Source organism: Cyrtonyx montezumae, unplaced genomic scaffold (assembly GCF_038088225.1).
Source record: "Cyrtonyx montezumae isolate F1298 unplaced genomic scaffold, pur_monq_1.0 scaffold_8, whole genome shotgun sequence".
NCBI classification, from domain to species: Eukaryota; Metazoa; Chordata; class Aves; order Galliformes; family Odontophoridae; genus Cyrtonyx; species Cyrtonyx montezumae.
Genome location: NW_027072089.1, coordinates 107,915,559 through 107,928,731, shown reverse-complemented (window position 1 = coordinate 107,928,731; position 13,173 = coordinate 107,915,559). Strand labels below are relative to the sequence as shown.

General features: G+C 35.5%; 1 protein-coding gene across 2 annotated transcripts in view; it reads right to left on the bottom strand.

Annotated features, from left to right (window-relative positions):
- The window catches only part of ZNF385D (zinc finger protein 385D), a 377,949-nt gene that overhangs the window by 116,142 nt on the left and 248,634 nt on the right, over positions 1-13,173 (bottom strand). For both annotated transcript variants that reach the window (XM_065753483.1, XM_065753484.1), the window contains exon 3: positions 4,256-4,398. In XM_065753483.1, the coding sequence (XP_065609555.1) occupies positions 4,256-4,398 (143 nt within the window). The remainder of the gene's footprint in view (positions 1-4,255; positions 4,399-13,173) is intronic.

Genomic DNA, 13,173 nt, shown 5'->3' with positions numbered 1-13,173 from the left:
CAGATGTATCATTGGAAAAATGCATCTGTGCAGTAACAATTACCTTTCAATCAATATTTAGGTAGAGTTCTAGCATTATTACTGCTCTTCCAAGTCATAAGTTGACAGTCAAGAATGTAACCATGTTTCTGTCCTAAAGATGCTGCTTTGTAAAGATTCCCACTGGCAACAAGGGGAGATCAGGCCTTATTTTGGAGTTCGGATGGAGCTTTTCAAACAATATCTCTATTTCTTCTTATAAGGATTTACTCAGATCTTCTGCAGCATTGTCTTCTTCCACTACAGATCTTGCTGTTATTAGAATCAAATAAGCATGACATAATATTTCTAGTTTTTTTCCAAGAAAATGATTAGCATATACCTCAAAGGTTAAACAAGTAAGGAGTGCAATGCACTGTCACGTTTTCCAGCAGGTAACATCCTGGATTTGTAAAATTCTGTCTGTCAAGGTGCTGAAATATATAATTCTGAGAGCATAATAGCTTAAGAATAATCTATTGATGATGTGTCTGTGCTTAGAGAATGATAAACGCCAGAGATTAAAAGGTACAATTGAGATCTTAGCGAGTTTTTTTGTTTGTTTGTTTTTTCCTGCAGGAAAGTAACTTAGACAGAACTGACAGTAGCATTTAGTAAGATGAAATATTTTCTCTTAGTCCAGCTACTCAGATCTCTGTTTTCCTACACCTTGATTAGCTTCTAGACTTTGATACTTAGTGAATTTTTTTTTCCACACAGCATTTGGTTCGCAGGCAAGAATACCACATGCACATTCAGACACACACAAATATATATTCTATATAATTGTGGAAGTTTCATATATCTAAGAATTGATTCATAGGAATACATGCACTTAAAACTTCTCTCTCTGCAGATGAAAAGGTAGAATTAAACTGAATGCCTGCTAGGTCATCTCAAACATTTGTCAAAATAGGAAAATAACTTTATAGTTCTCTGACCACCAGAACGCATCTTAGAAAGCTACATAAACGTTGTTTTTAGTCAGATTCTTTCATTCATAAATGTATCTATTTACATGTCGTACACTTAATTCATCTTTTTATATCAGATAAACTTGCAATGAACTCGTGATTCTTCAGAGTCTGCACAAAAGTGCACTGTTCACAATTTACATAGCTCTGTTGTTAATTATTATTATTTTTTACATAGGACTTAGGGGTAGCCATTTGCATCTACAGAAGTTTGTCTAACCAGATTGTTAATTGGTATGCTTTTTTTAATCTTTCCATATAAATAGATAATATCTCTCATGAAACTGAATCACACAACCACTGAGTGGTTCAAAGGTTCACAGGTTATCACTGCATTTCTTATACTGGCTTTTTACTTTCCCCTCTCCTCAGTGCCCAGAGACACCTGGAAAGGTTCGCAAAGCCTGTGTTATCACCTCTATTCTCTGTCCAGATGCCAGCTTCTACTACAGCTTCTCCTTGGTCAGTGCTCTTCTCAAGGGAAAGTTTTTGAAAAGTGTGCTTGGTCTGTAAATATCCTAAACTCTGGAATTCCTTATAGCTTCTTGGGAAATAGCCCAGACATGCTGCCAATTAGAATAGTTTATGTGCAAATACAGAAGTAAAGAGGAAATCAATTTCCTAACACACTATCCATGGCCTTGATGTCTCAAATCAAGGCTAAAGCTCATTTATCCACAACACGAGTGAGAACATCCAGTTCAGGTTTCTGGAGTTCTGGACATTTACTATCCACTTGCTTAATCTGCTTTAGACACAAAAATACAAAAGTTTCTCCACTGAGCTATGAAGACAATGAATACAGAATATTATTAACAGCTACAATTGTTCATGGGAAGACTATTTTTTGGTTTAACACTTTTCTATCTCAGAACTCACATATTTGAAGAAGTCAGACATTCTGTTTAAGGTCTAATATGGCCTGTGTGTTACCTTCTCCTTAGGCTGATAATGCCCAGCAGCAGCTGGTGCATCCCCAAAGATTCATCAGCCTGGAAAGAATTTCTGGAAATATGCAGAACTTCTCAGCTAGCCTACATGTTTAGAGGATACCATTAACCAGCTCTGGTATATGAGCTAAACATAGCAGCGTTCAATAATGTACTGTTCAGCAGGAAAATGGGAACGTTGAGGATGATGCTGTATGTCAGCACACATGATGAGAAGGCAAAGGTCACATTGCAAGGCAAAGAATCTGAGCAGATGACAGAAGCTCAGATGACAGCATCGTCACACTCGGGACCAACACACTCAGCAAAGGTGGATTTGGCAGATGGCCACACAGCACAGGAAGCAGTGCTTTGCATAGGAATGCACTTCAGAACATTGTTAAAAAGGGCTGCTGGCCTTATCCTTGAAACCTAGGCTCAGGTTACTGAAAAATTTAAGAGATGAGGAGTCTCTGAAGTCTAACTACAGCATTTATACCTAAGGAAATACTTCTAAGATGATGCTCAAGTATAAGAGTTTTGATAGGAGTCAGTGTTTACCTTCCTGTTTCTAAAACAATATCAGACAACATTACACCCCACCCCCCTTCCTCCTCAATATACTAATAGTAGAAAATTAAACTTTATAAGAAGATGAAACTGCAGATCGTTGGAACAGCACAAGATTAACAATTATTTACTAAAATTCATAATTAAAATTGCATTTCAATTATGCAGAGTTAAATAAATCACAAAACCATCTGAATCTCCTGGAAAATAAATGAATTTCTAGTATATTTTTCATAAAAGTTCAACTGGCTTATGGCATTAAATATAAGCAATGATCACAAAGCAAAATTGGTAAGAAAAATATCTAAAAAATACTAAACTTAATTCTACTTTGCAATATGTTATCAGTGTTTTAACTTAGTTAAAATAAAACTTTACTACACGCCTATCTTAATTTTACAATTGGAAATATTTTCTTTGATGCATTTCTTTCCTGGGCACCCTCAGAGTAGTCAAGCACACATATTTCTATTTTTTTTTCCCTATACCTAGTAACATGTAAATGAAAAAAGGTAATCCTAGGGTACTTTGAAGTTAAAAAGTAGCATAATTTTCTAAAGGCAAAATGTTTAAGATTGGTTTAGATTGAAGTTAAAATCAGATTTTGCCAAGAGCTTCTCCAAAAGTAGTGCCTCTTATTCTATTATGTTGGCCCACATTATCAGAGACAGTTGTTGGTGGTATAGCAGTAGAGGTTAAACCTTCCCACCAATTGCCATGTGACAGATGGCATCAGAGGAGCAAACTGACAGAATGACATCTGACATGGAATTGTTTATGAGGCCTAGGTGTGATTCTGAATTCCTCCATGTGGAGAAAATAGTACCTACTGACATTCACAAACATTTGGAGAACGTTTCATCAAACTGTAGATGTGAGCACAGTGAAGTGGTGAGTGGTGCATATCTGTAGTGGCGACAGTGAAGTGGAAGACAAGCTACATTCTGGATGGCCATGTACAGCTGTCACACTATGAAGTAAAGAGTGTCTGACTCAGTTCATATATGCTAACAGGCTAACAGCAGTAACTACATTGAAAAGTATTATTTTGTAGCTAAGAATATGCTCTATCAACTATTGTTATTGTGCTCTTTGTATCTGTTACAGTTTCCATGGAAATAAATAGGAGGCATTACTTTCAGAGCAACCTACATGCATTCACATCTAGAATGACTGATTTAAGAAATTCTTGAAGAATTATCTAACCTTGCATAAGTTTATAGGGTGCAAAAATAACATAATAATCTGAAAATAAATACACTAGATTGTATGCCAAATAGCTCATATACCAGTTAATGCTGTTCTAAGCATGCTTTAATTGCCCAATCAGTTTTACCTTTTATAAAAGTAAACCTTGCTCTTCTGATTTGCAATTTGTAAGTATTTCTTGGGAAGTGTGTTGGAGATCAAATGTAGAATCACTCAGAATTTTACACTTACAGCAAAGTGTATGTTAGGGTAACTCAGTACATCTTAAAATAGAGTGAGAAACACAAGGTCTAGGACTGGATATAGCCTGCAACTTTATTGCATGTCACTTGGGATCATATCATTTTTTCCTTCTACATTATTTCTGGCTAACACTCAGCTGGGCTCTAATTTATGGTCTACCAGTGTATCTGGAAGAGCTATTTGGCCCTCAGTACTGGGAGAGAATATTCCAGGTTTAATTGAGTACATAAAACTCCACTTTGTGCCCTTTTGAGCCTTCAATGGAAACCATGGCTCACTGAAGTGGACAGTAACTGTTAGAAATGTACTTACTGCATTGAAGTTGGGGAAGAGATTGACTGCTGCTGCAGTGTCCAGAGGAAACGGAAGAAATGGTTTAATATCCAGCGATGGCTGCAAAGGTGGAGCAGGAGGACGCACTAGGGCTGGAAGAGCAGGGCTCTGGCATGTACCACCTACATGTAGAAAGAGACAGAAGACATTCAGTAAGTAATATGATCATAATAACTAATAAAGTAAAAATAGGAGAGTAAAATAAACAAAAACAATATCTATATTTTTCCAACAAAAATCACTGCATTATTGTGAAAAAGTGAAGCTGACTCAGTGACTGCTATTCATAATTGTTTGCCAGTAACTGCAGGTATCCATCTTTCATTATTTAAAATAAACTAATAAACTGTTTATCTCCCTGGATTATCTGAAACAATAGCTCAGTACATCTGACTTCATTTCGAAACTCCAGCTAGTCTCATTCACTTCCAATTTCAGTGCTTTACCCCAGAACCATTACTCAACCGTCCTCAGACAAACTGCTCCACAGGAAAAAGGACTAGTTGTTTTGCTCAGCTAAAGCTGTTTGCAGACTTTCGATTTCTTTAATTAAACCCTTGGTAAACAAGCTTACATTTTCAAAGTCAGCGTAATCTTGCCAAGCTCAACCAACCTTGCTGCCTTAACAGTTGATAAATATAAATCTAAAATAAGAACAAGATCAGCAGCCACCAACACCTGGGGTTTGGAATAGTACTGAGAAACACATTATACTCTCATAAAAGCTGAGGTAGGTTCAGATTGAACAGCACTACCCTTGAAATGCAAAAAATACTAAAGAAATGCCCTTGCATACCAATAAGCCAGTACTTCTTTGCTGTGGACTGTTCTACTTTTTTATTTGCCCCTCACAGCTGAAAGCTGAGATGGTTTGAACCACTTCTCTGCTTTCAGTATTTTCTATGTTTTGGTTACACTCCAAAACATTAATTCTTTTTTAATTAAAGACTATTTGGATCTAAAGAAACTGTTAAAATATGCCAGGGTTCTTTTAATCTGAAAGGCAGGCAGCAGACTGTAAAAACCTGATGGAAGTATATAAGAAACAATTAAAAATAAACAAATAAATATTTAAAGGGAGTTTTACCCTAATCATTGAAAAGACACAGGCAGATATGAAAAAAAAAACAGATAGCAAACTTTTTTCTCTCAAACATACAGGTGGTCTATCAGATGAACTACATACATTCTTTAAGAGAACTAATATAAAGTACTCAGAGTGATATACAGAATCTCTCCATATTTGGTCAGCAAATCTGCATGGAAGGGTTGCAATTTCATGCTTCTAATTGAGGATGAACAGCAAGAGATTTAATGAACCAGTTGTAGCAGACCATCACAGTTCTACTTCTAGGTATAAATTCAACTGGAGCCAAGTAGCCAAATTTTCAAAGACGGTTCTGGTTGTTTCTTTTTTGTTTGGTTGGTTGTTGTGTTGTTGCTGCTGCTTATTTACTGTTTGTGTGTGTGTGTGTGTGTGTGTGTGTGTGTGTGTGTGTGTGTGTGTGTGTGTGTTTTTCCAACTTTCAGTATATCTGTGAAGTATTTCACTACAGACTATTGAAAGAAAAGCATTACTCAGAAGTAAACCAAAGGATTAGATTAAGGTTCACTCCAATCTCATGCTATTTTTTCCTCTAGAGCTATTGTCATTTCTGAAGTAATTTGTATTACTTCAGTATAATAGTGTGTTAAGTCAGGCCTTTTGAGTACAGTTGATTAAAGACATAGACAACAGAAAAGCAGAAAGAAAAACGTGTTGTTTTCCATAGCTCATTAGCACAGAGACAACAGGTATTTCAAGAACACCACTGTTTTAGCAATTGCTAAGTTCCCAAGGAATTATAACCAAAATGGGAAAATAAATAAATAAACAAATATGCCAGAAAGATTATAAGTTATTGTTGAACAGTCTAGTCTTACTCCCTCTGTATAGTAAAGGCCCCATAAGAACATATTTAATTGCTGGAAAAAAAGTATTTTGTTCTCCTTTAGAGTGTCTATATATCACAAAATGAAATTGTCACTCCTAGGGATAAAAACTTAACAAAGAATTCTCTTGGTTTCACCTGAGATTGTACAGAAGCACAAAGAATTGCCAAGGTGAGCATTTGCCTGACAATAGCAAGGAAATTGAAGCTGATTAAATATCCTCCAACTCACAGATGTGAATGCAAACTAGGTTGAGAAATATCACCAATGATTGGGAAAACAGCACTTCGGGTATGTTATCTCCACCAGCCTTGCAGATTCAGATTACCTAAAGGAATGGCACAGCTATCCCATACTCTCAGATATCGCACTATGAAGGATGAAGAAGTTCTTCCTGTGATTCTTTCCTGCTGCATGATTAGGCACTCACCCACCTGCCGCTGCCAGCCAATGCTGCAAAAAGTCATCTGGGGACGAGAACACTCTTTAAAAGGAAAAATTCAGCCAGCTTTTCAAGACCTTGGCAGGGGCTCAGAGACTCTGGAACAGTTTAAAATCTACCCCAGTCCTGGCTACAGTGGCACTGAAAATGACTAAGTTCAGGAGCACAGCTGCTCTCTGATTTTTCAGTAGCGTCCTTTAATGATGGAACATGTGATAGATATGATATTCATGCTTTCACTTAAAAGAAACTGTAATTTTTATGGCACCAAAAATCAGATTCTCTTTCCATTTAATAAGTGCAGAGTTAACAGCAAGAAAAAACCCAAATCAATGGCAGCCACTTCTGTGACTCAGCTTAACTGAAAAACCTTTTCACAACTTTTGGGAATGTCAATGTTAACTACTTCCCTTCTAATCCATTAGCAGAGAGGTGGAGAGGAATAGAAGCCCAGTGAGATGAGATTTTGGACAACAAATGTGGAAAAATTCTCACTGTAAAGATGGAAGTACCAAGGGAAGAAATGTAAACAGAACAAAAACAAGAGAGCCAAGAAAGCAAAACAGAAAAAGAAGTAGATGCTCATTAAAACTCAACAGAGAATTCACTTTGTAAATAGGAAGTGACATGTGGGACAACAACACTCTTAGAAAGGAACTTTTGAACAAATATTGTGTGCTTTCTTTGTTATGCAGTGTTGATGTACATCAGGGTGAGGTGAGGAACTACAAAGATTACTTATGACTGTCTTGGTGTTGTGTATGAGAAGCTTGTACGAAAGGACTTCCACTACTTTCCCTGTGGAGTTGAAATGCTGCTGATTATCACTCCAAGGGGTGGCACAACACCAGCCTCTTCACAGACTTTCTGTCAGCAAGGGTGGGAGCACAAAAGCACTGATTCCATCCCAAACCACAGATAGACATTGTCCATAAACTGTCTTTGGCATACTGAATTTCAGTAACTCATCAATGCCTGAAGTGACATGCATACAGGGCACGACCCAAGAAACACAACCCCTCAAAATGCAAGGCAATACAGGTCTAAAGTTACATTTGATTAATAGCATGCTACAATTCCTCAAAATAGAAATATACAATGTGAATTTACAAATTCCAATCATACAAGTTACAGTCTAAGACCTTTCTAAAGGGAACAAGTCTTTCCAACCCTTTCAGAGTCTAAGGATCCTGAAGACTCAAGACATCTGTAAAATTGCATCAATGTTTTAATCTTAATTTCCTAGGTAAGAAGCACAGGAATTATACAACTTAAAAGCCAAATTAGCTCAGTATTTTTACCAAATTGGAAATAATAATTTGTTTCTTCAAGTTTCAGACAACACAGGCAAGATAATTTCTTCATCAGTGGCAGCAATAATATGTGTAACTACAGTCCAATAACCAGTACAGGGTCATGTTGCGAGTATAGAAAGCTTATGTAGTACAAAGCCACATACAATATGAGGTTCATGCTTTCTGTGATATAATGAACTCGAAAGGTTCTGTTGAAACCATTGGTGGCCTGAAAGTCATCTCTACAAGACCTTTCTTGCCTGTACCTTGAATCAAAGGAAGAACACAGAAATTTTCAGGCGAACATATGATTCCTTCAGGTTCAATCTTAAACTGTCCACTCTACAAACAATCCTGCAATTATTACATTGTTTTTTTCTCTGTTAGAACTTGAATAAATACTCTTCCTTCAACCCACCCCGACTCATATTTGACTTCAGAGACATTGTTTCACTGTGGAACTGAAAACAGATTTCAAAATGAGAAATCATTCCAAAAAGAAGAAACAAATGTATTTAAAAATACTAAGTTTTAATATTATCTTAAAGACATTTTCCCCATAACAAAATAAAAATAAAAATAAATCCAAACAATAACAAAAGTAGTTCTGAGGAAAAAAACTGCTTTGGTGAAATAACATTTTCTACTAAGAAAGTCTCCCACACAAGTTCTTCAGCTAAGTTCACTTGGAAATTCCCATGGATATTCAGAATCATATACACAGTTATAACTTCTGAATTAAGAAAAGCATAAAGACAAAATATTCACAATGGAAACAAAAGAAAAGAAACTTAGATTGACAGACATTATATGACTTTTTTTTAATGTAAGGAATAAGAAATAACATTTTCAGGAGGTTTCTGGGGAAGGACATCCAGAATCCTGTCTCTCACAGGCCCTAATATGCAGCTTAACAAATTGGCAATGGCATACTGCTACATTTTGTGACTTGGTCATTAAGAAAAATATGCAATGTCTTTCCCTGCGTAGCCCCTCTTCTTGAATGCTATAATTCCTAAATCTCTTAAAGAGTTTAGCTTCCAGAAAAACAGTCATCAGATCTAAGGAAATATCCATTTCCAATTTTGTAGACACAGTAGTCTAGATAATTTTTATAATGAATTCGGAATGTGAAGGTATTATGTAAACCAGGCAGAACCTATAAATTAATACCCCATTAATCTAAACCTTTTTGTAATTCTTCCATCACTATCATCACAATAAACAGCAAGTGAAAAAAAATCAAATCAAATCAAATCACTATAAAATTCCATTTTTATTCCTTCATTACTTTACAATTGTCTCCCTCTGGCCAAGGGTACAATCACCTTCAATACATCAGAAACATCTTAAACAAATATTCAACTTCTCATCCATCCTGGAGTCTACTTCCAGAAATGTAATTCAATTTTTCCTGCATATGGATATTTCCAAGGTTTTCTCTCCATCTCCCACTTCACCAAATATTTCTATGAAAACTTATTGAAGGCTAAAACAGTGTATACATTCTGCCTTGACAGGAGCTCAGAGGACCTTTCAGATTGATATGATTCAGTTGAAATAGCTGGGAATGCCCTGATTTCTAGCTTAAATAGTATTTTTCAGGTAACATAAAAAGGTAACTTAAAGTATTGTGATGACGATGATGACGATTATTATTATTATTAATGCAGGATCCTACTATATCTGTCAGTATACACACAGTAAGGATTAAAATATTCTAGAGCACTAGAGCCAAAAGAGGATTTTTATTTGCTCTGACAATTTTAAAGAAATGAAAAGTGGTGTGGGAGAGTTTATATTCTGACTTATAAAAGCTAAGAAGTTTACAATTGGTTAACTCAAGTTTAGCTAGAACTTTAAAATAATTGCAAAATTAATTTGCCTGTGGGTCAAAGAAAAGGCAGTGGGGGCATACCTCAATTTTCTTAATCAAAATAAAGATGTAAGCTATACATAGGTAGGCTCTACATGAAAGATAATGAATTTTCTTTCTCAAAAAGTTGTAGGCACACCATTCATGTCTTCACACAATCTGTTAAAATGGGAAATTCAAAGACATTCAAAGATAAAAGAATAATCTTCAGGATGCAGTGCAGACAGTGTGATATAAATTGCAGATCTGGTTTTTAGGAATATTCTAGCTTAGTGATATTTGTAATTTTATTATAACCTACTTTCAGCACAGTACCCCCTTCCATCATTGTTGAACACTTTACATTTCTGGAACAGCTTCTTCCAGTAAGAATGGCTAGACTGTCATTTTTAAGGTAAATTCAGTTCCATTAAATGCAGTGCCATCTAAATCAGGTAGAACAGGGTTCACCTAAATACCAAGTTACTTATGAGTACTTATTATATTCAAGTGTTTAAAATGCAAACTCATGATACAGAAAGTTAACGAACATGCAACTGCTGCATTTTATCTACGTAAATGGATAAATGTTTTAGTATTGAATCTTTGATTTTTGTAGTTTAGACTTATCCCCACATTATTCTATATGGATGAAAACGACATATTGTACCACCTGATAAAATGCTGTTGAGAATTTATTGATCACAAAATGTATGTCCTGACCACTTGCAGTTTCAGAACTCAGTTTCTTCTGAGTTCTTCTCAGCTGTTGGTAATGGGTTGTTTGTTTGTTCATTTGTTTGCTTTTTGTTTGTTTGTTTGTTTGTTTTGCTGAAGAATAGGGTCTTAAAGTGATTTCAACTGCTGCATTGTTCACAGGACTTTTTCTGAGAGTACTTTCACCATAAAATACTCTCAAATACACTTAAAACACTATAATATCCACCTTTAAACACAATATTGTTTCATGCGATTCCACTTAGTTTCAGAGAAAAAAATAAATTTTAAAAAATCAACTGCATTAAGCACTTGGCACCCACTGGAAAGGAAGAACTCTCAGAATGAAGCTCCATCCACATCAGCTTCTTTCCCACTGGCTTTCCTGAAACAACCTGATGATCAGATACACTATGTGGCAATATAAGCCCTTCTTTTAGAAGTTTTGATGCTAGTAAAAATAGCAGTAGCTAGTCACTTTGAAGTGGATGAATGTAACACTGTCTCAGCTGGGGAGATCTGTAATTAATAGCTTTTTCAGTTTGCTGGCCAAACCTGAAAAGCCTCCCCCCCACACACACAACATTTACAGGAGAAAAGAAAGAACAAAGAAGGTAAGAAAGGAGGAAAGGAGGAAAGGAGAAAAGGAGAAAAGGAAAAAAGGAGAAAAGGAGAAAAGGAGAAGGAAAAAGAAATCAAATCACTAAGTTAGTTGAAGTATTTCTTGCACCTCAAATGAAGTTCTTTATTTGTTACTTAGATACTTAATCCTTTTTTATCATTTATATTTTGGCAAATTCCAAAAATCCAAAACACACCAATACAGTACTACTCACTACAAAAATATGTACACGATTCCTAAAACTATTGCAGCTTGGCCCAACTCAGTACCCACTATTTATTTATAGAGCACATTTTTCTGTACACACTATTCACCTGGAAAATTTGATTCAGCTCTGGTCACTTGCTGCTATTCAAAGTATTATTTTGTCTAGAAACAATATTTGTGCTGTGATTCTTTCAGAGTGAGTTAGCTTATAAAAAGAACTTTTATTTTTATTATTAGCTTCTATTAGCTTTAGAAGCCTCCAGCAATGCATCACTTTTTTTTGTTTTGTTTTGTTTTTTGTCTTTATTTTCACAAACATAGAATTAAAAATAAAATAAAATTGTATATATAAAACTGCACGAGATTTTTGATTGAAAATGTACCCAAATGTAATCTATCTAAATGAGTAGATTTTAGGCTTTTATTTATTTATTTGTAATTGTATATGCCATAAAACTGTTATTACCAATGGAAGACAGGGAAAATACAGGTACAATTTTGAATCAATAATCCTTTAATTTTTGCCCTTTTGATAAATAAACTCAGGTTCCCACTCCCTGCTTGTGATATTATTCCCTCCTGTTCCACTGCCATTATCCATGTGCAATATTGGAAAGGTGTGCCTGACTTACAGACAATAAACACTGGCTTGTCTGAAAAGCAACAAAGTACACAGAGTTATGTTGACCATATCCACTCAAGAAAAAAGGAAGTTCATGTCAAAGCCTCTCTGAACTCCAAATCACATTTCAACCCTATACTATGACCCATAGGAAACACTCTACTAAATCAAATTGTTTTTATTAAACAAAATCTATTATAAAGCCTTGATCTTAACTTCAACATTTAACACCACCTAGCAATGAATTCTACTAATGCTCTGCAGGCAACATCTTCTACAGATTATAAATTACATTAGAGCTTCAATCAAGCTTTTTATTTTAGCAAGAGGGAGATGACCTATATAATTGAGCTGTTGAGAATCCTTTGAGGTTTTATTACAGTTGATAAGATAAATTTGGATATGTATATATAGATATAGATATATATCCCCCCCCATTTGGAAGCCATTAAATCACTGAAAATTTAATGATCCCAAACAAGTGTGCCACTTTCTGTGAAGTTCTGTCTGCTTCACTTAGAAGGAAACAAGAAATCTGCCAGCTTGGACACATTGCTTATTATCAGCCATCCATAGCAAGCACCAAATACAACAGCTAACAGGGAAGCAGACAACTAAGACTACTAGCATCATGGCTTCTGAGAAGACCAAATGTTCAAGACCTTCAGCCCTCATCCTTTAAGCATGCAAAATCTTTTCTTTTGTATCTGTCTTAAATAATAAAATTAAGTGAAAAATGTCCAGTAACACGTGAAGAAACATTTTTCTCCCTACATTTCTAGTATTTTTCTCCCTACAATTCTGGTACTAATTCTTAAGATGCTTCCATTTATTAAGAAATAAACTACATTTTTCAGCTACAAAACCAGGACAGACAGTGTAAATCACCTAATCATGGAAGATCAAGAAAATGAGCCATAGGCCCCTAAATTCTGTGCTATGCCCACTTCAGCAGATTTTTAGTAACGAAATTAACACCTTCAACCAGATTCAAAGGTCTCACGATACAAAGATGATGTCGAAGACTTTTCTTTCCCCCTAGACACAATGCTACAGGCATGATAGGTGAATTCATGCGCATCTCCAGTGACCAGCTCCTTTCCTTTTGGAAAGCTACATATTCCCAGACCTATTCTTAAGTTCCTTCACTGGCTGCACATGTTTTTTGCAACTTCATTCTTTCTTTAGTAAGCAGATGAATTCAA